This window comes from Oculina patagonica, chromosome 11 (genome assembly GCF_052425735.1).
Source record: "Oculina patagonica isolate OP01 chromosome 11, crgOcupat, whole genome shotgun sequence".
In the NCBI taxonomy this organism is placed as follows: domain Eukaryota; kingdom Metazoa; phylum Cnidaria; class Anthozoa; order Scleractinia; family Oculinidae; genus Oculina; species Oculina patagonica.
In genome coordinates, this window is record NC_135768.1 from 177,845 (window position 1) to 205,814 (window position 27,970).

The 27,970-nt window shown below is 41.2% G+C and overlaps 3 protein-coding genes across 3 annotated transcripts; 2 read left to right on the plus strand and 1 right to left on the minus strand.

Moving 5' to 3' along the window:
- Window positions 1-1,025: 1,025 nt before the first annotated feature.
- LOC144629538 (uncharacterized) lies at window positions 1,026-27,876 on the plus strand. The gene is made up of 7 exons (XM_078487768.1): window positions 1,026-1,257; window positions 23,246-23,364; window positions 23,765-23,840; window positions 24,938-25,054; window positions 25,832-26,020; window positions 26,879-26,989; window positions 27,643-27,876. The coding sequence occupies exons 1-7, from the start codon at window positions 1,087-1,089 to the stop codon at window positions 27,817-27,819; spliced, it is 960 nt and encodes a 319-aa protein (XP_078343894.1). The 5' UTR covers window positions 1,026-1,086; the 3' UTR covers window positions 27,820-27,876.
- On the plus strand, window positions 2,115-8,782 carry LOC144629990 (uncharacterized). Its single transcript, XM_078488250.1, has 3 exons — window positions 2,115-2,193; window positions 2,746-3,897; window positions 8,700-8,782. Exons 1-3 carry the CDS (start codon window positions 2,115-2,117, stop codon window positions 8,780-8,782), a joined length of 1,314 nt encoding a protein of 437 aa, XP_078344376.1.
- LOC144630743 (uncharacterized) lies at window positions 9,830-11,083 on the minus strand. Its single transcript, XM_078489113.1, has one exon. It carries the CDS (start codon window positions 11,081-11,083, stop codon window positions 9,830-9,832), a length of 1,254 nt encoding a protein of 417 aa, XP_078345239.1.
- Window positions 27,877-27,970: the final 94 nt, after the last annotated feature.

The following is a 27,970-nucleotide window of genomic DNA, read 5'->3' on the forward strand; positions in this document are numbered from 1 at the left end:
TCCTTACGGTCAGGAAAGCTAGCCTCTCCAAACGTAGTCTCGAATAAGATGAATAACAAGTTAGTGTTGGGCCTTTTACTCACGGCGTGTGCGTTGTGAGCAGACGAGCGTTACAAAAAACGTATTTAATCCGGGTATAATTCACAACTCACCAATTCCGCCTCCTTCTAATCTAAAATCTTCGAACGAAATCGCTGACAACAACTGTGTCAGGTTGCTTCCCCTTTATAAACGACAATTTGAGTGGTTCCGATAGTACCTGAAATCTGATTGGTGTGACAAACATACTTCGCTGACTGAGTCACTGAGTGACTGACTGACTACACGGTTCATCACGCCGACTAAGAGGTTATTTTTAAAAAAATAACTCAAAAACGGGCAAAAAAGCGAAAACGTCACGATTAACTATCCCCCTTGTCATCGGCAAGCGAGGAAGACTGGGCCGGTCAGACGGCAAGCGCCACTATGTCATTTATTATACACAGCGTTTCAGTTGGCGCGCGTGCGCTTGAGCTTTGTCTGATCCATGTGCTCCAATCTCGTTCCCAGAGCCTGTGTTCCCCTTGACCAGCGGTCGGGAAACTCAACGGCTCTGGACGAATCCCAGGAGACGAATCCAAACCGGAACCAGGAAATCCTGGTTCCGGTTTGATTGTGCGCGTGCGCCGGAGATTGTATTCTCACGATGACTCTATTGCGCACGCTCTACATTCCAGAGACAAAAAATGGCTCTTGCAACGATTACTAGCAGTAGGATTTTGTTGAAAATTTCAGCAAAAATTAATGTTTCAGCTTTAGCTCGTGTAAGGCCCCAGCCAGGCCGGTTCTTCTTCGTGTATATTTAATTTTAAATTGTTTAACCCCGTGTTTAACCACTGAATGATTAAAAAAGTCATTCGACCAGAGACTAGACATGTCTGCGGTTTTATGCAAATTCAGGTCGTGTCACTTACTTGTAATTAGTGCTGTTTTGGGATCATTCTCTGTTGCTAAACATCGTTATACAATAAACATGCGTCGATTTTACAACATCCGGTAGTCAGTGTTACCAGAGCCCTCGAGTTTATCCCTTACTGGTGAAGCAAGATGGCGGACGAAATAATCCCAGTTGTGGATTTTGGTGCCATGGGTTTAAATTGCCAAAACCCTCCTGCCCACGATGAAGAATCTGTTAAAATGCTAGCAGATAAGATACACACAGCTTTCAGTACGATTGGATTTGTGTATTTAACAAATCACGGAATATCTGACGCAGAGGTATTATACTAAACCTGACTGAGCTCTTTTAGCATTTTTTTATCAGCTGTTTTTATCTTTTTAACAGCTTAGCATAAGCTTAACTAGTTGTACTTATCGGTAAGTGCCAACAAGCGAAATACTCATGTTTGTTCGTAAGAACAGATATTGAATGGTTTTCGATAGAACTATATTTGTTTGAAATGACCAAAATATGGTAAATTGTATTTTAAGTAATATGCGAAAAAAATGTTATTTCTCTGGTGTTCATAAATGATACGGGTTTGATAGCCTGCGTAGCAGGTGCCGTAGTTTACAGCGCGCATATTCTCGCGATCGCGCACTCTTTTAAACGCACTAAAAAACGTACACAGATGTCTGCTACGCAGGATACGGGTTTGACAGATCAATTGATAACTCTTGACAAATCTTTTAATTTTTTCAACGTTAAATAGCATTTTTTTTTCAATGACTGCAGTTGGAGCTACATTGGAGAAACCGGCAGATGTCTATAGACGCGAAGAAAAGAACACATCAGAAATGTTAAACATTATAACAAAGGATCGAATATTGCAAACCGTGCATGGATGCACGACCATCAAATTGATTTCAAAAATGCATCGACAAAGGAGACTATACGAAAAACTCTTGAGTCATGGCACACACTGCCATGACAACTGAAGCGGACAACAATGCTAGGTCAATGCTAGGTCATTACCCCCACAATATTCTATACACACATATAAGGTGGCGCTTTTGGCACAAATCGCGACAACTCGCTCGGCTCGCCATGGCTCGCCTCGCTCCTTGTCGCGATTAGTGTCCAAAAGCGCCACCTTATATGTGTGTACAAAAATCGCGAGCGGCACCCAAAATCTATGCGGCTTGAGAGCTCACAAATCTCAAGCTCCATTGATGTGCCAGAAAAAATTCCTATTGAACAAATGTTTCTCATTGGTATAAACGCCAACATGACTGCTGCAAGTTATTCGAAAGAAGTTTTGCAAGCACTCTTGAAGGAAATTCGCGGCTTTAAAGAAAATCCACAATGGAACAACAATTTTTTATTGGCCCAATCCGATTTCAATGAATGGCTACGAGTGTGGAAAATGACCATACCAGAAGGAAGCCGAATCAGCAAAGACCTTTTTGTCTTTCAAAAGAAAACAAAAGGAAAGTTTGTTTATTTGGTAGAGAATGAAATAAGAGATTTGAAAAGCGTAAAAGTAAGTTTTGAGATGAAAATAAAATTTACAAAAGAAAATTTTGAGACTGGTGTAACACAAGAGATGGAGCATTATTTTAAAGAAAAAGAACCGCACGTTTTTAACGAAAATAATAAACAACAGATAAAACAAGATTTCGATAGATTTATTGAAAGAGCAAAAGGTCAAATTGAGGCTTGGTCAGAGCGCGGCTCAGGCTGGGTTATTGAAAGAATAACCGAAGCGTACGTCAATGTTGCACGCTATCAGCCATTGCGCGGAGGAACTTATTTGCCTCTCCCAGCCAATTTGGCAAAAAAGAAAGCAATAATCAACGTGCAAAACAGGGATAACGAATGTTTGAAGTGGGCTTTGAGAGCTGCACTTTTTCCTCCAAGGGACGGAAAAAACCTTCAAAGAACAAGCAAATACCCGGCCAACGACGGAATTAACTACAGACGCATCGATTTCCCCACACCTGTAAAACAGATTGACAAACTCGAGAGGCAAAACAGCAACCTCTCAATAAATGTGTTCGGCTGGGAAGACAATCGTGTGATTGTGCACAGAATAAGCAAAAAAGAAAAAACCATTCCTCGTATTTGCCTTATTTTGATTGAGTCAGGATTAATTCAGCACTACTGTTTTGTAAAAAGAGTAAGCGCGTTACTCTTTGATCAGAGCAAACATCAACATGCAAAACACTTTTGCATGATGTGTTTGACCGGTTTCACAAGAGCGGACTTGCTCGAGAACCATGAAAAACATTGCAATGGCATGAACGGCAGGCCAACAAGGATCGAGATGCCGGAAGAGGGGAAAAACACCCTTTCTTTCCAAAATCATCACAAACAGATGAGGGTGCCATACGTGATATATGCGGACTTTGAGGCTTTGGTCAGAAAGATTCAAGGATGCGAGCGTGGGCCAGAGAGCAAGCAAAAAAGCTACACTGAGAAAACAGAACAGCACGAGGCATGTGGTTTTGCTTACACAGTTGTAAGGAGTGACGGAAGAAATGAACGGCCAGTGGTTTACAGAGGTGAAAATGCTGTTGAAGTGTTTTTGAACTGTCTTCAAGAGGAAGAGAAAAAAATAAGAAATAGTTTGTCATCGCCAAAACCTCTTGTGATGACAGCAATAGATTGGGAAAAATTTAAAAATGCAACTGATTGCCATATTTGTGAAAAAAGTTTGATAAAAGATTACTTTTTAGACTCTTTACCTGTATGGATAAGTGAAACAGGTAGAGTATACACTTATGATGGGCAATGGCATAAAAAATGTTATTACAATGCAAAGAAAGAACATGACAGTTCGTTTCTCATTCTAAAAAGATTGACAGAAGAAGAGCACAAAGAAGCTGCAGAAGAACAAGATGACTGCTTATGCTGTGGACAACCTTTGCTTCAGCAAAACTTCAGAGATGCAGTTAAGGACCATTGCCACATAACAGGCAAGTTTCGAGGAGCCGCGCACAACGCATGCAACCTTAAAATGAGAATAAAACCAAAAACGGACCAAATACCAGTTGTATTTCACAACCTTAGGGGCTATGATGCACACCATTTAATGCAGGCGATGTCAAAGCTGTCTCAATCGACACAAAAAGAGGTGAAATGCGTAGCCAACAACATGGAGAAATACATAACATTTTCATTTGGCGGTCTGCGCTTTATTGACAGCTTGAACTTTCTACAAGGAAGCCTCGATTCACTTGTAAGCGCAACACCGAAAGAGTCATTGAAAATAACAAAATCTCTTTCTTCACAAAATTTTGAACTTCTTTTAAAAAAGGGAATTTACCCTTACGAATACATGGAATCGTGGGAAAGGCTTGACGAAACAAGTCTGCCAGACAAAGAAAAGTTTTACAGCAAGCTAAACGACGAGCACATAACAGACGAAGAGTACGATCACGCAAAGAGGGTATGGGAAGCTTTTGGATGCAAAACGCTTGGTGACTACCACGACCTATACGTGAAAACAGACGTGTCCCTGTTGGCTGACGTTTTCGAAAACTTCCGAAAAATCTGCCTTGAGCAGTACGGGTTGGATCCTGCGAATTATTACACGTCGCCTGGCCTTTCTTGGGACGCACTCTTGAAAAAGACAGCTAGGCGTGCAGCTTGAGCTCCTTACAGACTCAGAAATGCATCTATTTGTCGAAAGGGGAATAAGAGGAGGTATTTCCATGGTTAGCAAGAGATATGCAAAGGCAAACAATCCTTATGTTAAAGGCTATGACCCAAGCAAGCCAAAAAAATACATAATGTACCTTGATGCAAACAACCTTTATGGGTGGGCAATGAGCAAGCCACTGCCAAAAAGTGGTTTCAAATGGAAAAGAGTTATGCCGACTGAAAAAGAAATAATGAGAAAAAAGGAGTTTGCAAGAACTGGCTGGATATTGGAGGTAGACCTTGAATACCCCGCAGAACTTCATGAAGAGCACAACAGCTACCCATTGGCACCAGAGAAAAAGAAAATAAGCGAGGAACTTTATTCTGATTACCAAAAAAAATTAAAAGATAAGCTTGATCTGGACCCACCAGACAGCGAAAAGCTTGTTTTGACTCTTGAGGACAAAAGTAACTATGTTGTGCATTACCGAAACTTGCAGTTTTATCTTAAGCAGGGCATGAAACTAAAAAAAGTTCACAAAGTAATGGAGTTCGAACAAGAATGCTGGATGGAGCCGTACATCCGGATGAACACAGAATTCAGGAAAAAAGCAAAAAACGACTTTGAAAAGAACTTTTACAAGCTCATGAATAACTCAGTTTTCGGAAAAACAATGGAAAACCTGCGTAACCGTGTTGACATAAAAATAGTGCGAAGCAATGAAACAAACAAAATACGAAAATTGATTGCAAGCCCATTGTACTCAAGGCATGTAATGTTTTCTAACGATCTGGTTGGAATAGACATGCGCAAAAGCAAGCTTATTCTTAATAAGCCTGTTTACACTGGGATGACTATCCTTGACAACAGCAAGATACTAATGTATGATTTCTTTTACAACCATCTGAAAAAGGTATACGGTCCACGTTGCGAGCTCTTGTATACGGACACAGACAGCCTTTTGCTCGAGATCGAAACAGATGACATCTACGAAGACATGGAATGGAACAAAACTCTGTATGATACAAGCGACTACCCAAAAGAGCATCCACTCCATTCATACGAAAACAAAAAGGTCTTGGGAAAAATGAAAGACGAATGCGCAGGAACCCCCATATCAGAGTGTGTTTGTCTCAGACCGAAAATGTACTCAATAATTTATGGGGCGCAAACCGAAGACCAAAAAAAAATCAAAAAAGCGAAGGGTGTAAAAAAGAGCGTTGTAAAGAAGCAAATTGTACATGAACAGTATAAGGAAACGCTTTTTAGCGCTAAGCAGTTATGGCATGGAATGAACATACTTAGAAGCGAGGGTCATGAGATTTACGGAATGCATCTAAACAAAGTCTCGCTGTCGCCTTTTGACTCAAAGCGATGGATAGCGGATGATGGAATACATACAAATGCTTACGGGTATAAGCTCAAAACTTTTATAGCTTTTTTAGGGTTCGCTTCGCGAAGGTGGTAACTGTGTATTTGGAGGAATAACAAGCAATTCTTCACGCACGAAGCCGCGCTTGGGACCATCGTGCAAGTAATAAAGCACTGGCTGATCAGGTTTAGTAACAGACCTTTCAATGCTGTAGACTTTTAATGACCAAATCGGATCTGTTGCCCTTTTTACACCACCTTCCAGCTCACCAGGTTGGTAGAGATAGCGCACATTAATGAGAGAGGGGAGTTTTTTTTCTTTCTTGCCAACAGGTCTTGTATATTTTGAGGACGGTTTTGACGAAACAGCCTTTTCTTTGATTGCGGCAGCTGGTTTCTTACCAGTAAGACTGGTTACTTCGTTGTTCAGAGCGGCAACAACTTCGGGTAGCCTTTTTACCCACGCTGTCGACCGCTGGCCAGATGGCAGGGTCAACTCGACACCGTACTGATAACCAAACAGGCGCTCTGCCAGTGTTTGATTAAAACGTTCAACAATGGCTTGATCTCTGTGGATGTTAACACGCCCGCGCCTAATATAGGTTTTGTGATTTTCCATTTCTTTGGTAACAGCGCCCATGAATTCGCGCCCGGGGTCAACTTGCAGCATCTGTGGCCATTTTAGTGCACTTCGCCTGTAAATTGTCTGAAAACCTTTTGCAACCTCAGTTGAATCTTTGGAGGTCAAAGGCTCGGCCTCTTTGTAACGGCTGGCAACGTCAACAACAGTCAGCGCGTATTTGTAAACTTTTCGCCCTCGCGGCAGTTTGTCGTGTGGCAGAAAAAGAAGGTCCGCCTGGTGGACCGCGTTTGGAGTAGAAACATCGAATTTTGGGCGAGGAACGTATCGGGGTGCCGGAAGGTAGATCTGCCAAAGGGCCTGCTTAACGAGCCACTTTTTAGCAGCATCTTCGGAAACCTTGACAGCCTCGGCTAATTTTTTTATCGCGGCAATTCCTTTCCAATAGCCCTGGGGGCTATAGTAGACTTTCGAGATCTTTGCATCCATGCGTATACAAGAAAAAAAGAAAAGTTTAAAGAAACCGAAAGGCAGCGTACCCAAGTGCAAGCGCGCCAGCGCCAACGAACATAAGTTCACCTTGTTTCTGCTGCTCGCTTGGCTGATAAAAATCAGAAAACTTTGGCTCTTTTGGAGGAATCATTTGCTTGTCAGGATGTGCCTGGTTGTAGAGTTTGAAAGCGTAGTCAGTGTTAGTGAAGTTCTGTTTGGCCTGCTCTTTTATTTCCGCGTTGGTTTGTATCCAGTCGAGGAGCTTGGTGCGGTCGCGAGAGTATTTCGCGTAAGCTGCCTGGTAAGCCTCGAGAGCTTTGTCGTGTCTTTCTTTTTCTTTCAAAGCAGCATCATCACCACCACCCAAAGCGCGAGCAAGGTAGTTGCCACCAATGAAAGCAGCGGCGTTTAAGATCGCTCCGCCAGCCATAATAGCGATGCTTGCCATTGTGTGTCTTTGTTCTTATATTATGCGAATTTTTTTTAATTGGTTGGGAGGATTTTTTGGTCCTCGAGATATTGTTTTAGTGCAAGACTGCCTGTCATGACGGCTGTGAACTTTACATAGTTCATAAAACTGCTGCTTGGGTCGGATGTAAAGTTTTCTTTCACAACTTTTTTGGCAGCCCAGCCGATTCCGGCGGCTAGACCTGTAATGGTGGCTGCATCCATGAGTGTTTTCACGAGTTTGTTGTCGGACATGACGGTAGAACTTAGTTCAGTATAAAATAAAAAAAAACATTTAATTGAAAATTCATTGTTCCCCTTCTTCTTGAGCGCTTTCGCGCACTTTCACGAAAATATCTGGGTTTTTTGCAATCCAAACGATTGTTTTGACGCACTTTTCCGTGAAATTTATCCAAACCAAGCCAACCGTTGAAACTGCAGCAACGGTTAACATAAACTGTTGGATGTCAGGGACTTTCCACATTTTATTATAAAATGATGAAAAAATATTTAATTGAAAGTTTATTAATCCATCGGACGAATTCCTCTTTTTGGTTGCGGAATTTTCGATGATGCGCTGATTCGCTGCCGCTCTGCAGGAGCCTCTTGAGCTGGCTCGGGTTCTGGTGCCGTGCCTTTGGCTGGGTGGGTTTTGCTCTTGATAAAGGCTTTGATGTCTTCGCGTTTGACATAAGTTGTAATAATTGCAACGCCAATACTCATCAAAGAGATCCATTGATTTGTGCTTAGACCGCTGGATTCCGGCGGAGACTCGGTCGGAGCTGGTTCCGTTATGGGTGGAGTTACATTTCGCTTAGCAGACGCAGATTTCTTTTCCTTTTCTTTTGCAATTATGGCAGCGGCCTCGACAGCAGCTTTTTTCTGTGCTTCACGAGCCTGTTTTGTTTTTTCAGCTGCAAGCTTGCCAGCAGCCACTCGCTTTGGATTTTTGGCAGGTTTTGTTGCAGGAGTTGTTGAAGTGACTTGTGGAACGTTTTCTTGAACAACTGCAGGTTCGCTCGGTATTTGTGTTCCAGGGTCCGCCATTTATTAGAAAAAATAATATATTTAAATGAAAAATGCTTAGCAAACTTTTTTGGTCAGCATTTAATGAGCATTGTTCAGTAATTACTTAGCATTTTCTTAGCATTGCTTAGTAATTTACTCAGGAAGATCTTTATGCTCGCTTTCTAGAGTCGCTTGTGGCGCTGTGCTGTAATCAATGTGCTTTGCTGTTATCAAAGCAACAGAAGCTGGAGCAAGAAACTTGCCGTATTTGAAAGACAAACCGCCGACAAGATTGGAAAGCTCGTTGTTGATGATGTAGTCATTTTTTAGCTCTTTTTGCAAAGCTTCAATATTTTTTAAGGGCACGAACAGACTTGCGGCTTTCGTAAAAAGAGTGAGCGCGCTGTCGATAAGATTTTCTGTGGTCTTGGCCCCAACATACGCTTCGTACCTCTTGAAGTACTTTTCGACGTCTTTCTCGGTCAAGCGCTTTACCTGATCGTGAGTTAGCTGCACACCGATTGCTTCTTTAGACTTGCCTGTTGAAACAAGTCTTGCAAGCTGTTCACGTAAAGCTGGAATGTCAGGTCTCGCTGCTTGCATCTCTGACGGCATACTGCCTGGTTCAGGTTCAAGCAATTCCATTACGGACGTTTCCAACATAATTCGTTCACTTGCAGTGATATCAGTGGAAGTTGCGAACGGGTCAGCCATTTATTACTCTAAAAAATATGTTCAATAAAAAAATTTTGTGCCGTAAGGGTGGCGATGAGAAATAACAAGATGCGAAAACTTATTTTTTTTTAGCTTTGAAATGACTTCTTTGTAATCTTCATGGGAAAGTTCGCCAGCGTAATCCTCAAAGATTGCCTTCGTGGTCTTGGCAGAGGGGGTGTAAAAGAAAACGATTGCCGCAACATTTTCGCGGAATGAGGATGTAATGCTTGTCATTTTTTGAGTCAGCACCCAAACGCTCAAACCTGCGTGGCGAGCAGAGAAAGCAAGATTCACCAACTCCCCCGTTCGCCCTTTCACATCTTTAGAAGCAGCGCAGTCGTCGAGGATGATAAGCGTGTTCGCACCCTCAAAAAGAAATCTTGAAAGCATTAACCAAGATTCAACCTCGTGCTGCTCGCAAATGAAAACAAAAAATCGAAGATCTTCCTCAGCAAAGCGATAATAAGTCTTGTTGTGCGCGAAAGTCGGGCATATGAGCACGATGTAGTCAAACTTGCCTCGGAAAGGGCCACAAAGCTGATTGACCACGTACCTTGTTTTTCCTGAGTTTGTTGGTCCCACAATGAGGGCGTTGAAGGGAATATTGGAAGGATCCATGTCAGAACAGAACTTCGTTTGCGTTCGTATATTATAAAAGCACAGATTCTAACTGCCTGTTAATTATGTTCATCTGGGCGTCGCTGATTACGTAAATGTGGCAGTTCAAATTACCTGAGCCGCTTGTTTTCCTCTCTAGCTCAAGCTGGACACCGTCCTTTGTGTTCACAAGGCGCTTGCCGCTTCCGTGCATCGAGTGGTCAGCCATGGAACGCAGATCAATCAGAAGGCCGAACTTGTCTTCTGTGTAAAACTTTTGCAGGGTCATGTGCTGCGTTTTATTTTTTTCTTTCATGTAGAATCTTTTAACTTCTTCCCATATGTCCATTCCTTCGATGCCGTTGTTGTACAGCATGTTTGGCGAGCCGTTGACAGTGACGCTTACTTTTGTAAGGTCTGGGTTAATGTACTTTTCCGAGATCCTTGCACCTTTGGCATATTGCTCTATAAAAAGTAGCAAGATACCTTTTAGGGACCTCCTCTGAGGGTTGACCTTAAGATTAAGACGTGTGTCGGATCCTTTTGCAAAAGTAACAACTTCGGCACGCTGGATGTGGTCGTAAGCGAACTCTTTGCCGCCCGAGTAAGCGCTGAACGCCTCATCTGCAATTTCCTTGCTTCTTATCATTTCGTACTCTAGCTGTATGTTTGTCAGCTTGTATTTCAGTTTTGTTGCATCTGAGCCTCTTACAACATGTTCGGCTGCCGCGAGCTTCAGTTCAAAAACAAGATCGTTGTATAGTGCCTGTGGATAAAATGCACCGTGGTCAGTTAAAATCTGGTGTTCCAGGCGTATCCGGTATTTATTTCCATATAGCTCATTCAGCTTTTTTTCTGCGTCAACTCCTGAAGTTTTCTTATCGCCAGCATTTGAGCGAATTTTGTTGAGGTCCTCGCTCTGAATGCCCTCTGGCACCCTGTCGTCGCGCTCCTCCTGCGAAAGGAAAAAATCCTCAAATATTTTGTAGATGTCATAGCCAACCGTGTCCTGCACGACGGTGCCTTCGTACTTTACAACAAACTTGTCGACCAGAGCTCGGCTGACGTTGTCAACCAGAAAGTTGTTGGCATGGCCTCCGCTCAAGTCGATGTTGAAGCGCAGCGCCAGCGAGCCAGGCACAATGACCTCGTTTTCGTTCAACTTTGGCACTGAAACATACAACGTTTCCTCTGGATTGGCTTCAGTGCGGTCAAAAGTGATTCGTTTTACAGCGCGCTCGGCTTTCAGTGCGCCGAGGATTTTCTCCGTGCGTCCCGGTCGAAGGTTTTCTTGAACAGCAGCCATCTCTCGATTGGTTTTATTGTTAAATTGAAAAGTTTAATTTGAAAATATATATAAATTACGTGATGGCAACAGGTGGTGGTGATTTTGGATACGAGGACCCTGATTTGGACCGAGATCTTGACCACAACAGTGATAACGATGATGAAGAGGAACAAGAGGTCGACACAACCCGACCATTTCAGCCCGGGTTGATATCCACACCCAAACAAAAAGGTGAAGAATATGAAATGCAAACAATGCAGCACGAACAGAGCGGGCTGCCAGACACATCCTACGAAGAAACACCATTGTTACCTAATTATGTCGAAGACATAGAAGAAAGACTAAGAAATTTAAGAAGGAACACAAATACTTCATTATTGGACATAAGAAACGTTTCTACTAATGTTACGAGTGACATTTTATCACCTGAAGATCAAGAAAAAGAAATACAAAATGTAAAAGATTTTATAAAGAAAAGGTACCAAAAAGTGGATTTTGGAAAACTTGGGCCAATTCGTTTTTCATCAAAAAAACCAATGGAAATTGTTGTGGCAGGTCCAAAGGGTGGTGAAACAAAGATAGTATTAGATGACGGAAGCGGTTTGCGTTCTGATTTCTTAAACAAAACTTTCGTTAAAAAAGCACTTGGTCCAAAAACCGAAACTCTGATTTCACAGGAAAAAGAAAAAATACAAAATGAACGCAAAAGATTAAGAGATGCCGAAAAACAACTTAAAGAAAGACAAAAAATTGAATTTGAAAAAGAAAAAGCCGCCCAAGAAGAGCAAGATCTGAGAATCAGAATCGAGCGAACAAAAGCCAAGATGGATCAACTTGGGTCAAATGTTGAAAATGAATCAGAATTGCGCAGACTTAAGCAACTGAAAAAAAATCTTGAAAAGGATTTTGAAAACGCAAAAACAGAAGTTGCTGCTCTTGAAAAACAAGCTAAGCAGAAAGAGAAAGATCAAACACGAGTCGACCAACTCAGGGCAAGCATTTCAGAAAAAAATACTGAAATAAGCACAATGCAAGAAAGGCTTAACGAAACAAAAACTTTTGATGAACTTCGTGAGCAAGAAGATGAGCTCAAGCGCCAAAACGAGGAAGACAAAAAAGTTATTGAAGATGAAAATGCCTCACCATCAGAAAAACAAGCGGCTGAAGACAGAGTTGCAGAAAGAACCGAGGAGCTCGCGCGTTTGCGAACACAGATTGCAGAAAGAGAAAGAGAGCTTCCACTTCGTGAGAGGATCAAAGAAATCTTCAAAAAAAATGGCGTGACAGTTACAGCGATCTTTCTTGCTGCTGGTGTCACGATTGGTGCTGTTATTGGGGCCATTACAAACTCTTTGAAGGCTACCGGCAAAGCTTTGGGAAAAGGCCTGAAAGATGTTGGCTCAAAGGTTGCATCAGCTCTGCCAGGGCTCATTGGCTCGATTGTGAGCTTTCTTTTCAAAACCGCGGGTCAAGCCATCGGTTTTCTTGCTGAACACACCTGGCTGCTTATATCCTTGCTGTGGTTGCTTTTCTTGTTGAAAAATACATCAAAAAGAGACGTTAACGCATAAGGGCGTAGAGCAAAGCTGCAGCTCCAACCGCGCCAACAGCGACAGTTGCTTTGTTTATTTCGTGTGTATCATTGACTTCGACCTTCGTCGCTTTTGCGCTTTGCGCGCTTTCAGATTTAGCACCTTCTGTGCTCACTGGTGCCGTAGTTTTTTTTGTGTCCCTTTGGGACTCCTTGTGTATAGGATTTGAAGGGTGGCTGTTTGGTGGGTTTACCTTTGATGGTCCTCCGGCCATCAGTTTAAGAGCTGCTTTTTTTGTTGATTTATTAACATCATTATTCAATCCTATTTTCATTCCTGCTACAGCCTGCTTCAGCTGATTGTTGTAGCCGACAACGCTTTCTGTGTTTATCACCATACTACCCGGCATCAGCCAGGCACCAGGGCAGACAGCAAGGTTAAGCCGAACCTTCGCTTCATCGATAGAAAGTTGGTATCTTTGAACTGACTTTGCCAGATCTGGTTACCTTATAGCGTCTTCAACCAACACGAGGAACTCACTTTGAGCCTCCTTTGCGCGGCCGCCTGTGCCAAGTATGCTACTTCGAACGTTGACCTGCGAACCCAGAATACAGTAGACAAAAGCCTCTATCGACTGGTTTACTCTCGACAAACCTGCCTGAGTCAGCCCTTCTGCGGCGTTAGGACAAAACCAGTCTGCCTGTGCATATGCAGCGTCGTCTGGCTCGATATATTGAATTAAGTTACCCTTGCTTGCAGCTCCCCCTTCGTCCGAAAATTTATCGTAATCGGGGTATTTTGCTCCAGAATTTTTTGGTCCAATGTTAGTAAACCAGATATAAACGTCACCAAGTCCGTGGTTTGCGCCTCTTGTGAAACGAAAATCGCTTGACGGGTCGACACCGAACTCAGCGCATATTCTTTTGTACGAAGCCACATCGTATTTGTTGTCGAACTCGCTAAACGTTGGGTCGCCTGGCAAGGCGCTTACGCTCTGAATTCCGCCCATCTGAAACAATATTCGCCTTATTGTAAAATAAACGTGAAAAAGGTAAAAATTACGCACAACAGGTGGCAAACTGAGATCTGAGTGTTCTTCATCAAAAATTTCACGACTTATCCCACTGCCTGTTGTCGCGCACCAGACAGCAAAGTTAAGTTGTTGAGGCCAGTAGCCAATATTTGGGCTAGCAAGCCACCTTTTTGACTCTTTTCCTGATGTATGCTTCAGTTTTGTTTTTTGAAAAATCTCTCTTAATTTCGTTGTGAAATATTGATCTGGTGTTACGTAGATGTTAATTTTGCTGTTAAATATTTTTTTCAAACTCGGTGCGGCTTCGTGAAATCCAACAGCGGGAATTGGCAAAGATGAGCCTTTTGCGCCACTTGGTGTTAGCTGTTGTGGAAAACCGCCAGAAATTTGATTCACCCCCAGTGCATTTTTCATATCCTGGCTCCAATATTTGCTGTCAGAGCCAAAAACATTTATCAAATGGCCTTGCTCTGCCTTGTAATAAATGTCTGCCGTTGCTGTGTGGTTGTACGCGAACTCAACCTGTGCAACAAATTTTGTTCGGTCAGCGTTTGGATATTTTGCAAGAAAAGGTTTCCATGCCTTGTCTTTTGCCGCTTCAGAAATTGTAGTTGCTTCTGGGGTTTTCATCCACTTCATAAAATCTCTTTCTTTGGAATCAAGAAAAATTGATTGAGAAATGTCATCAGCTCTCGGAATAGGCGGAGCCATTTTATATTAAAGATTTATTTTTCAAAAGATAATTATAAAGATGGTTGTGCTCACTGTCACCACAACAGAAAATCCTCACACTGTTTATTTTGACCAGCCTATTCCAAAACCAAGCTATATCCGGCTTTTAAGTTGTTCTCTTTACAACAGCTGGAATAGTTTGGAAAAGGATGGAATAGTTTTTTATAAACAAGCGAACAAGGAAGAGAAGGCGCGTTATATACGGCAAGGAAACTACTCACTCGATGACATTGGAAGTATTTTTGAAAAAGGATTTCCAGAGAAAAACATGTTTTCTGTAACAAAAGGCATTACAGGTCGTTCTTTGATAATAAGAGCAAAAGAGCCCAATTTAAAAACTATTGGACTAAATGAAAGTCTTATTAAGTTCTTTAATTTGCCTGGGTTTGAGAATCACGCAAGTATTGAAAAAGAATATTTTGAAACATTTGAGATAAATAATGTTTCAAATCCTAAAAATTACTTTATCGACTGTGACCTTATCGACAAGCAACAAAGCTTGCTAAATGGTAAGCCAACAAGCCTTTTAGCGTTTTTTGACATACGTGGAAAACCGTATGAAAAAGTTTGTTACCAAATACACATCTTAACGTCTTGCGCGACGTTTCTGCTGAAGAAAATGTATCATCTCTGACTCTTTCGATTAGAGATGAAAATGGAAACCCATTCGATTTTAACGGCACAAATCTTACATATGAGCTGGAATTAAATTAAATTAAATACAAAAATAAAATTTTATGTATACGACCATGTCATCTGCTAATGTTCTCCCGAGTGCCCCTGATTATGGTGTTAGCGAAGAAAACAGCGTAAAACACGCGGAAACCCAAACTTTATATCCTGTTCTGCCGCAACAGAATGACTTCCGTTTGCAAAAAGCGAATGAAGTTTTGAAATATTTAAGCGAAGAAGTTGACCACTATCGGCTGGTTGCAAAAAAATACAAGCGAACAAAGACAATTATCAACTACGCTTGCTTCATTGCTGGTGGCGTTTCTGGTGCCCTTTCAGCAGGGGGGGTTGGTGCTGCAATGACAGGGATTGGCTTACCTGCGGCTCTTCCGATTGGCATAGTCGCTGCTACGTTCGGTGCCAACGCTGCAGTTTTAACCGGTTTTTACAAAAAACTCGAGCCCAAACTTATTAAGCACTGCAAAATCATGGCCCTTGCCATGTCAAAGTTTGATACCGTCAACCGAATTCTTTCCAAATCTCTTGTTGACGGCAAAATAACAGATGCTGAGTTTCAGAGCGTTCTTAATGAGAAAGAGAGTTATGAGATTCAAAAACAAATATTTCGTAAGGGCACACTTCCAAAAGAAAGTAAAAAGCAAAGAAGTCCTGACATTGAACGGCTGAGACAGGAAATAAAAAAACAAGAACTGCAGAAATTAAAAAAACGTCTTGCAGCCGAGTCGAAATCAGATTTGAGAAAATAAACACTGGATTTAATCTGAGTGTTCAGAAAAATAAAATTAACGCATGACACAAATCGTGACATTGTGTTACACACAGCGTGACATTGTGTGACACAGAGCGTTACAGTCACGCGTGACGTTGCGTGACAGGTCAAACGAAAGGGCAAAACCCTGGTCGGGGGGTGCTCGTTGGCTGTTTCTTGCCTAGCCCCGGCTAGGACTTTTTCCCCGCCGCTGACAAGGCGGCTGTCCCGCATTTTTACCTCTGCCGAGGTTTGAAATCCCGAGGGATTTCTGAGCACCCCCACGTTATCAGTAGGGCCGAGGCGGGTTCACCCAGGGGTATCTCCCACTGAAAGGAGTCCCCCTATACCCCGTAATTCACCATCCGCACAAGCCATTATAACAGGATTCAAGTGGTTGGCCATCCACTACCTCCCTTGACTTCACCAGAATTTGTGAACTAACAAAAAGTTACGGCCGCGTTAACTTATATATAGTTCACTTTGTCACATTTTTCACTTGTGGTACCCTTTCACCTATTTTGAGCAAGTACGCATGCGCTTTCGGGCATCAGGATGATGTCGTCATTAATTAGACACTTGGTAAAGTTTGGTAAATAGGCTAAAATGTTGGTTCTTTTCCAAGCGATTTGCTTTATTTTAACCGAACTTTCTACTCCCGTTTGGCAAAATGAGGTCAGACAGATAACATATCAAGTCGTGGAAGCAATGCTTGAAGCAGAAAAAAAATAAACAGGCCCGATTGAGTCCGATGTTTCGGGACAGGACCTGAACAATCGATGAAATCGATAATCGATGGCAATCGATAACAATCGATGACAATCGATATCAATTAATCGATTGATATTGATAATCGATGAACAATCGATCGCTAAAGTTTTTGTGATTATCGATTGTCATCGATTATCAATTTCATCGATAATCGATGACAATCGATCAATTAACTAACATCGATTTTCATCGATTATCAATATCATCGATTACCAATTCAATCGATCATTTTACTGCCATCGTTTTTCATTTGACTAGTATTTGTTAAATACGTTCACGTTAAAACACACGGTCTCTCTTGTATGTTATATTTTATTAGCAACAACAACGATAACCTTTCCAAAAAATGTCAATACAACGAGAAACTTACTAACTTAACAGTAATAAGGCAATAATTATTTAATACAAACGTTTTGAGCTTAAGTCTTATTCGCCTCCATCAACGAAGCGTACGCTTTTAGGTCTGGTTTGCTTTCGAACCAACTCCTGGCAAAGTAAATAGAAATCGCAACTTACAGAATTCCTCGCTGTCTAAGTACAATGTAATTTTTCTAAAATTCTGTCTTGTAGTCCACTAAACGGCCGCCTTCGATGTCATAAACATCTTCTCGCTCGTCCGAAATATTAGCAGAGAGAAATATTAGCAGAGAGAACTCAAAAATACGTCGTCCGTACGTCGGAACGAAAACGAGACAACAGTGGGAGTCTGGGGATGAGTTTCGCCTGTCACGTCCGCCATTTTGACTCGGTCACGAAGAACGAAGTGTCTTTGGAATTCTAGCGCTAGCAAACAGTAGGAAACTCAAATGAAAAACAGAAACATTAAAGCTTATGATGTAAACCTCATCTCAATGGAAAGGAGCTTTATTATTTTTTTACAAAACAACGTATGTAAGTATTTACTTCATGCTTCGGATTGATTGTGTGTTTAATGCCAATCGATGGCAATCGATGAAGTTCGCGACCACCAAAGTGTGATTATCGATTGATCATCGATTGGCCGATGCCAATCGATGCCAATCAACAGTAATTAATCGATTGTCATCGATTGATCGATTGATTTTCCGATCATCGATTTTCATCGATTGTTCAGGTCCTGTTCGGGAAAGTTCTTTCGATCGATCGATAAACTTCTGTGATCAAATCCTGTTATTTCTCGATTTCTTCTCTTCGCTTCACTTCGCCAGCTTCTATGGGGGCACAAAAAATTACAGCGCGTTAACTGAGCGTATTTTTTTTGTAATATCTGTTCTGTTTCGTTTTTTATCGGCCCAAACACTAAATCCTGATTAGGCAGCCATGTTTTATTTCTGCTCGTCCAAGGGCCTGAGAACTAGAAATATGGTTTCCAGACCCTCTCTAAAAATGTCACGCAACTCACGTTAGCTCACGATTTTGCGTGCCGCTCGCGGGGCAACCATTTTTCTGTCAAAAAAAACGTTTTTGCACTTTGTCAGACAATTTTTTTGCATGTTTTTAACACGTGTTGTTTGTCAAAAAGTTTGCAAGAAGCTTTTTGTCAACTGATTTTAACAATTCGATGGTTTCTTCTCTTATGAAAAAGTTTTCTTTTTTTGCATTTTTCTGGTAATTAGGACGCATGATGTCTTGTTCTTTTGTGTTGTTTGAGATTTTTTTTGGGCATGTTGATATGATTGATTTCCTTCCTTTTCCCATTTTATCTTTATTGGGCATTTGTTCAATAGGAATTATTTCTGGCACAGCAAGGCAGCTTGATATTTGTGAGCGCTCAAGCCGCAGAGATTTTGGGTGCCGCTCGCGATTTTTGCACACACATATAAGGTGGCGCTTTTGGACACTAATCGAGACAAGGAGCGAGGCGAGCCCGGGCGAGCCGAGCGAGTTGTCTCGATTTGTGCCAAAAGCGCCACCTTATATGTGTGTTCTATTCTTTTAAAATAGTTTTCTTATATTGTCACTGTTTCTTTAACGACAACACGCGATGGTTAAAATGTTTCCGAGCACAAAAGGGATAGTTGCATTTCAAGAACTTCTCATAAATCAAATCCCAAAATCAAAACTGCTAAGACGAGATTTCAGTCTCGCATGCGAAGTGTCATGTTCAGTTACGCAAAACTCGATTCCCAAGCGAAAATATGAACAGAAAACAAAACTTAAACGGTAAAGGAATATTTGGAGACAAAATTTTTATTCAAGTAAACATAACATTTGTCGTTAGAAGCAAAAAACTTTTAACTTTCTTGCGTGTATGACATGTAGTAATTTTAGTGAGCTTCGCTTTCAGTATTGCGCGGAGCGAAAATGCGTGCCAAATAAAATATAAACAGTATTTTATTTGGGATTAAATCATCAGTCAAACAATTACTATAAACACAATCAACACTAAACGGTAGCATTTACCCGACTTCAGCATTCTCGTAAGTCAAGAAAACTCCATTTGAAGTCAGCAGTCCGGTTTTGATTTTCGTGTCTCTAGATGTTCATTTTTTCGGCGGTCGAATCGTAAAGGGGGTGAATGACCACATTGAAAATTTTAACAGCGAGACGCTTTGACGCCATTTTGGTCATTTGCTCTTTAGCAAGGAGTGAGAAACTGGGAACCAGTTGGGAAGAACAATACAACCCAAATTTGAAGTTTACTTACCGTAATGATTCGATTTAGCGCCCTCCTTCCAATAAGCGCCCCCTTCCGAATAAGCGCCCCCCTTCAAATGCGTTTTTGTAAATAAGCGCCCCTATTCCAATAAGCGCCCCCATTCTAATTAGCGCCCCCATTCTTATAAGCACCCCTATTCTAATAAGTGCCCCTATTGTGGATAACTGGCCCTACTGAAGTCATTGACGTCAACTAGATAAACTCCTGACTGTTCGCCGTACAGTTCATGTATATCTTTACTGCTAAAATGAACAATTATTTTAAAAGTAACTGAACTTTTAACAATTTCTAACTGTTACAGTTTCTGTTATTGTTAGATACATTTGGCTGTTTCTCAAAAAAATTAAATAAGCGCCCTGTCCCGAATAAGCGCCCTGTCTCGAATAAGCGCCCTCCCTTGCGGTGCCAAAAGTAAATAAGCGCCCCGGGCGCTAAATCGAATCATTACGGTACACCCAAATATGGTTTAAAATACAGCAGAACCCCGGTAACTCGAAATCTGAAGGGAAACGAAAGTCCTTTCGAGTTAGCGGGGTTTCAAATCCAAGGGAAATAGAAGTTTGTTTGAGTTAGCGGGGTTGTTCGAGTTATCCGAGTTCGAGTTACCGAGGTTCTACTGTAGTCCCTTTATACGCAGAAGTTGAGATTTTTTCGGCTTTACACGCACGGCTCTATGATTCTGCCGCCGAGTCAGCCTCGCCTCTTGGCTCGGCTGCCTCGTTCGTATCCTATGCAGTGTGGCTTGCAGTTGTCTTAAGGTGGCTCCGTAGTTATTCCAGGCGCACTCGTCCATGTCAAACTTTGCGTTATAACTTTTTCGGCTTTATCGTGATAGCTATAAAACTTTGGGAAAACTTTCGCCTATCATTCAGTAATGGTGAACCGTTTAGTGGTGATGGTGAAAAATATTTTCCGTGTTACTAGCGTTTAACTGGACCCCACTTTTTGGACAAAATCGCGTCCAGTAAAAAATTTTGCTGATATATTTTTGCTAAATTTCTGGAATCAGCTTATATTCACTTAATACACACCATAGCCAAGTTTCAGGAAAATCGTTGGAGCAGAAATCCGGAAATACTAAGGTCGTGTAAACTCAACTCTAACATTCTTTTGAAAGTTTCCATACTTGATGCTCGTCGACGAAACAAGCTACGACCCCAAATTTTCGTAAGAGGCATCTCAAAAGCTTGCTAAAACAGAGTGCCTAGCCGATTGTTAATCGTGCAAACCGTTAAAAAGTATTCGCTAGTTCTGTAAACATTATAAAATGCATGAAAACCTTCTTCACCCTCCAAAGTTGCGTTTTGCAGCATTTTGCGAAATTTTACCGCGGTTTTGCGTCAAACTCATGCCACATAAATTTCAATGTACTGCAAAATGTTTGCATCGATTTTTGTTGCTGTGTCGTGCTGTGAGCTGGAGAATTCTTCTTGGGATTGTAAGCTACTCCGCGACTGAAAGCAGGCGAGCAGTTTTGTTTATATAATTATGAATACGAAATAAGCACTAGCATGTGCGTCATTTGTTCCAAGAATTCGCACCTTAATAAGGGGGCAAAAATCTGCGGATTTCCTCAGGGGTAAGATAAAAATATAAGGGAATTCTTCAGGGGGAATGGGTGAAAAGTTATGGAATTCTTAGGGGTAAGAATGGATTTCTAATGGAATTCTTGAGGGTTTAGCACATTTTCAAAGAATTTCATTGGGGTTAAGGCATTTTCAGTGGATTTTTTTAGAGGTGTAGACGTTTTAACGGATTTCTTTAGGGGTAAGAAGGAAAGACCTGTCCTCAACAGGGGGGGGGGGGTGCGGATATTAAATGCAATAGCCCAATAATCACTTCGCCTTTGGCGAATAATTGTTAAATATAGAAGTAGAGCCTTAACTAGCAGTTTAAGGTAACGAAGTCATCAAGGAATACTTCAATCCTGGTTTTCAGTACAGGGAATACGCAGGAAGAATTTGAGTGGGGGGCAAAAGTGGAACCCTAAAGTGATTAAGGGGGGGGGGGGAAGGACCGGTAGCATGCTTTCTCTGGAAATTTGGATTTCAATTTCATTAAAATACCAAAAAATGCATTTGAAATTTAATATTAAAACGTTCAGCTCTTTGGCTCCACTAAACGTTTGATAAAACTGCTCACTGATCCTGGTTACTCACGACCCTTTTTCACTATGTTGAAGTACTGGAAACTGAGATGTTGCCAGAACAGGGTAGCAAAGGGTTTTCGCGTGACGCGTGATGGCCCCGAAATTAGCAGCGTGATGCGTGATGGAGCCAAAATAAGCCGCGTGATGCGGGACTGGACATCACAACGTGATGCGTGATTTACCATTTTACAAGAGCGTGACATGTGATTTACTTATAGATTTTCCGTGATAAGTGAACTTTATATGACCTAGACGAATACCATTAAAAGCTCTTCAAAGTAAAATACATTCAAATGAAGGTCAATAAAGAGGTCGGTTTCAATGTTTTCTGTCATTTGACAACGTAAGCTTAAGTAAATAAATTTGGGAAAAAAATTAAAGCAGAACTTCTGGAACTAACTTTTATTCTAAATAACCTCGCAAGTATTCAAAGTTTGTAAAATGTCACCGAAATTTGGCATTGGGATTATTAGAAATTTGTGTTCAGAATCAAGGAAGCGGCACTTCTGAGGGCGTGCAGTGAAATACAAAAATGTTCCGGGAGAGCATGCCCCAGACCCCCCTAGCTAGCAACGAGCGCCGGAGGCTCTTGATAATCTATCAGGCTAGCATCTGGAACCCCTTCTAAGCAGAAAACCTGGCTACACCCCTGATGGGGCTGTTGCTTTGACGGTTGACGGTTAAATTTTAGGAGTTTTGACGGTTCACGGTTATCAACAGAAAATTTCTTCCGTGAGTTGAAGTTAAAATGAACTTTTTGTGTTTTTTATATTTACTTTTGTGATCTGGAGGATGTTTTGGTTTTTCAGTAATGAAATCCGTTAAGTGAAATTTTATCAACGTACTTCAAGACTTCTAATAGTTATTTTATTAATGCAGTAAATCATTAATAATCATTAATAAAATATTTAATATTAAGAGACCGGAAATACTTTCAGATGGAAAGAGTATACTTTATAGGAACATGGAAACTGGATTCCCAGCTAAAACGATTCCCAGAGGGCCAAAATCCGAGATGAGCTGCTGAAATCGCGATCGTGAGATTTGAAAGACCTTGAAATCGGTTTGACAGTTAATAAAAAACTGCTTTTTTGATGGTTAACGGTAAAAATTGCCCCTTTTTGACGGTTAACGGTTAATTTTTGGCCGTTTCAAGGCTGACGGAAAACTCCTTTGAGACCCTCAATAAACTGCGACCTCAGCCATGACCCCATTTTTTGGTCTTTTCTTGACGTTTGATGTCACGTGGTAGTGCGTCGTAATGGTCGTTAATGTATCAGGCCTTGTCGATGTCACGTTCTATCTGACCTCTGCCTTGCGCATGATAAAATGTTGACCCAAACGTTAGAGTTCCAAAATAACAATTCAATAATTTTATTCTCAAAAACTAACAATAACAGGCAACCAATCCAAGAAAATGTTGAAATCCTCCAAAAAGTAGCTTAGCTACTTTCTGATGCGTGATTGTTTAAAAATGTTCTCCGTGATGGGTGATTTAACTCAAAAATTCAACGTGATGCGTGATTGGTCCCCCCCCCCCTTTGCCACCCTGCCAGAAGGAATGAAAACAGAAAAGACAATTTCACTTTCATTGCTACAAAATGAATAACCCTCTAGCATAAGCTTGAAAACAATCGATCTCGAACTCGAACTTGATCTCGAACCTTGGAACTCGTTCTCGAACTCAAACTCGAACTCGATCTCAAAGTCGATCTCGAACTCGTATTTTCAGAAAAAAATGTTGCATTTCTTGATGTCCCTTTGAAGCCACCGTAGGGAGGGGAATCCATCACGTCCAAAATGTCCAATTAAAAAATGCCTTTCAGTTGTAAGGGACATAACTGGTTAAACCTCATCTTGATTAGTGATTGCATTTACTTTTAGATTTCAGAAGTTCGCAAGGCAGGTGATGGATTTTTTAATCTCCCAACACATGTAAAAACACAATTCACCCGCCCCTCTGATGGTAAAAACTTTGGTTGGGTGTCACTTGAGAGAGAAAGGTAATATGCAAAATATTTATTTGCCTTTAATGATCAGCAACAATGAATGCTATGTCACACCTTTCAAATCTTAAGTTAATTTGCTTACAGCGCTGCCTAATTACAAGAATTGACATATACCTTTTTAGCAGCTTGGTTCTCACTATATTTTCTCACCAACTCCTGGGGGTGTGGGTAGGGGGATGGATGGGGTAGTACCCAGGCACTCAAGGAGAAAAGAGATGGGCGGGGGGGGGGGGGGGGGGGAAAATACCTAATGATATAATATTTACTTTGCAAATAAGTTGTATAACAAATACATAATACTATTGGCTTGAGCGTGGGAGGAGCTAACTCTTGGTAGCGGTGACTAGGCTGGTTGAATACTCTCTTACATTATAAGGAACATTGTTTTCTACAGCTTAAATCCTTCACGACCTGGAGATTTAAAGGAATGCTTCAATGTGCAATTCAATGAGCTTCAAAATGAATCAACGGTAGGAAATATAATTTTCTATCAATCACTCCAAACTTTATGTTATCATGCTAACATGGCATCCTTAAAGAACACATCATGTTGTCCAGCAACATCTGTGATGTCGAAAATGATGGCATTCAAACTGTTGTGACTTTTGATGGTGTAATGCATTGTATACTAGTTACAGCTCATCTGTTCAAGGGCTCGTGAGGGCAGAACATACAGGAAAGGAATTTTCTTTTAGCATGTTCCAGTCATAAACTCAACATATAAATATTAAGTGATAAATCAAGACATTCAATATGTTATTGTTACCTGCCCAAGGCTTGATAATAATTTCATGTCGCACAGAGTTCTATATAAAGGTCAGTACACACAAGGGGACCGTCCCTGGGACTTGTCTAGCCCAGGGGGGGGGGGGGGACTCGCATATGAAAGTGACGGGGATGCTCGTTGTCTCGTCTTGGGGGGTAAATTTCGGATATTTCGTCTTGCTTAAGGTGTTCGGGGCAAAAAAATGCCAATATTTTAGCCATAATGGTCTCGTTTAGGGATTACACACGAAGAATTAGACAAAGATGGGGGTGGTGAATGATCCTTCAAAAAATGCGTGTCTTGCACAATTTTAGCCAAATTTCAGGGTTCTCGTCGCCTCGAATTTTTCTTTGACACTTTCTCGATCGGAGTCTCGATTTCTTTTGAAAGGCTAAAAAGGTCTCGGGCTCGCAGAAAAGATATCAGTCTCGCTGTCTCCCAAAGTCTCGCATTTACCATTCGACACCCCTAAATATAAATTATACAAATATAAATTCTATTCTTAGTTTTTTGGTATCTTTTAAGGGTCAAGAAAAGGTTGAGCCACACCTAGATTGGTCTCTTTTAGGGGTTCTTTTTAAAATTTCCGACAAGCATCCCACTCTGTTTCATATATGAGAACCTCCCCCCGGTAGTCTAGTCCCTGTGACTAGTCCCCTCATGTTTGCCGACCTTTGTATGTTGAACATTGTCTGCAGATATTTAGACCTGTGTTGTGTAACGGCTTTAGATTGGTGCATTTTCTTGTCATTTTGTTTTGTATTAATTTGTGTAAATGTTATAATTATTAAAATTAACTAGAGATGGCCAGATCAAGAGGTTCCAGATTTCAAACCTGTGGTCACATCATTTTTCGACAAGTGTAAAGACCTAGCATTCAGAATTCTTAAAGTTGTCGGCATTGGGCTCAAGTTACAGGTACTTATTAAATAGATTTAGCCAAGCCTAAAAGCGGAGCTCCCAATTTACCGACCAATAATAGCAAAAAATATAGCACTTGACCCTGCGATCCAATGTAAACCATTATTTGGTCAGCGGTAAACTTCAAAAAAACATTTGACCTCGATGAGTTCTACATGTGCAGTGAGCCAGCGATATGGTCATGTGATACTGGTCAACAGATACCTTGTTTTGACAGCTGTCAATTGACTATGACATGGATGTCCAATATTAAAGATGTATGCTGGCATTAACCATAACCTTAAACCAATTTCTGGAGTATGGCCACCATGTTGGGGCGACTTCGTCGTCGTCGTCGTCGTTGCACGCGTCCGCGAGCCATTCCGCTAGCCATGATGACCATGAAAAACCAAAAGCATGGGTTCTGTTAATTTTTTTATGGGTATGGGGCTCCGCTCTGCGGCCTTTCGGGCCGCTGGGAGCTTCGCTATAACTCACTGATAAATATTCGTGACTTGAGCAATTACGCAGCAACACCATGTGACTGTTTTCCAATTTTTTACAGGGGTATGATTCCCCAGAAAGGTCAATGCTCAAAAATCACCCTGTATTTTGCTTTCTCAATGATTAAAATTTGTTTGTCATTAGCCCAGCCAAAAGTATGAATATGCACTTTATTATAATTGTGTAGAATTCTCTAAATGTTTTTTTTTTTTGTAAAATGGTCATGTAAACCAGTTTGAATGTGAAAATGCATCCTCCAGATTGTACATTCATGTACCTCTTGCAATTTAGGACCCAAAGTTTCTTACACAAGTACATAGACACATTGGTATGGCAGAGAATCCAAGTGTCTTACGACTGTTATACTACCCACCCCTCCCTGAAGAGTCTAACATCAAACCAGGACAGGTGCGATGTGGGGAGCATAGCGACTATGGTACCATCACGCTGTTGTTTCAAGATGATGTTGGTGGATTAGAGGTGACAAAACATTCATTTTGTTGTTTGTGTTCATTTTGAATTTGTTGTCTGTGGCGTTCTCCCTCCATGTGGGAGATGTGGCATCCTTAACAAGACAGTGTGAGTCTGACTGACTGTAGGAACATGTCTGAAAGGCTGTTTGATAGGGTCTTACAATGAAACTAAGCTTCTTAATAATTATTAATTTGCATGCCCTAGAAGTGCCATTTTTACGCCTGGGTGGACAGCCCGGGGGAGGGGGGAGGGACTCCCATATTCATGGGACGGGGATGCTCATTGGAAATATTGAAAAGAACCTGTAAAAGAGACCAATCTGGGCATGGCTTAAGCTATTTTAGGCCCCTAAAAGATACCAAAATTCTAAAAGAGAGGATTTATATTTGTATATTTCTTCATGTGTAACCCTAAACGAGACCAATACGGCTACAAATATTGGCGTTTTGCCTGGAATACCAAAAGCGAGACCAAAATCAGAAATTCACACCCCTAAGCGAGATGACGAACATCCCCGTCACTTTCAAAAGCGATCCCCCCCCCCCTTCTGGGTGGAGAGATGCACTGTTTGAGTAAAGTGTGTTGCCCAAGAACACAACCCAAACACACAGTTGCTCAATCAGGAGTCCAGCACACTAACTATGCCAGTGATCCCAGCTCTCTTCCAACCCTTCTTAATTGTTGCCCTATATAGTTGAACAGGGCCACTATATTTGATTTTGTATTCCTCTAGCGGGTGGGGGTATTATTTTAACACACATTAATTTTGGCTGAGACAAATTTTAGCGAGTACTTAAGTTAGGGATTTTGTCCCAACTCGCTAAAACTAGTAGCCGCTTACAATAGTAACATTGTACTTTGCAGGTGCTCCCACTGAATAAAGAATACATGCCTGCCAGACCTATTGCTGGAACTGTTCTAGTTAATATTGGAGATCTCATGATGCGATGGACAGCTGACAAACTTATTTCCACTGTAAGTAGAAAATTCCACTCATTAAAAACATTGGCAAAACAATGAAACTTCACCAAGTTTGTGTGTGCCGGTTCTGATCTTGTGCAGTTCTGCAAACAAGGCATATTGTATTTTCTTGATTAAACGCCGGGCCCTGAATAAACGCTGTGTCTCCAAGCTGTATTTGAAAATAAACCCCTTGAACAATTATAAAAGATTTAATATGCATTAAAAATGTTTACATATAAAGCTGTCAAACATAATGAATAAAAATCATTTCTTAGAAATATAGGGCTTAAACAAACTCCAGGAATAAAAAAAAACCCTGGCTCCATTGGGCCAAGTTTGAAATAAACGCTGGGGGGCGTTTAATCGAGAAAATACGGTAAGTACATTAATACTTCCTATCTCTGATATCAACCAACAAGTTCTCCCCACTGGGTCCAAAGCAGTATGAGTATCATTCATGTATAACAACAAGTAATTTCCACTTCCTGATCATTTCCTATTTTCTCATGGCCCAGCAGATGCTTTGAATGTCTTATATGGATATCAATGAAGGAGAAAATAGAGATTGATCATCCATCAAAATAAGCCCTGTTTACAGTTTATCCTTGTTTACCATCTCTGGGGTTATACTTCTCAGTCAATAACCTTGGGTGTTTTTATTTCAGAAACACAGAGTACTTATTCCAGAGGAGGAACTGAAGAAGAGAATTGTGCGTCAATCAATTGCATTTTTTGTTAATCCTGACAGTGAAGCCGTGATTGAATGTTTGGATGGATCAAACAAGTATCCCCCCATAACATCCATGGGATATCTACAGCAAAGATTTGACGCAACGTATTGATACGCCATATTCACATTACTCATTACTAACAATGATCCAAGCCTGATGCATGTCTGAATATAACTTCTCAAACTCATTAATAATTCATCTAGTTAAAACAAAGGAAATCAGAACTGTGACGGAGTTTGGAAATCTGATCTTAATTAGCATA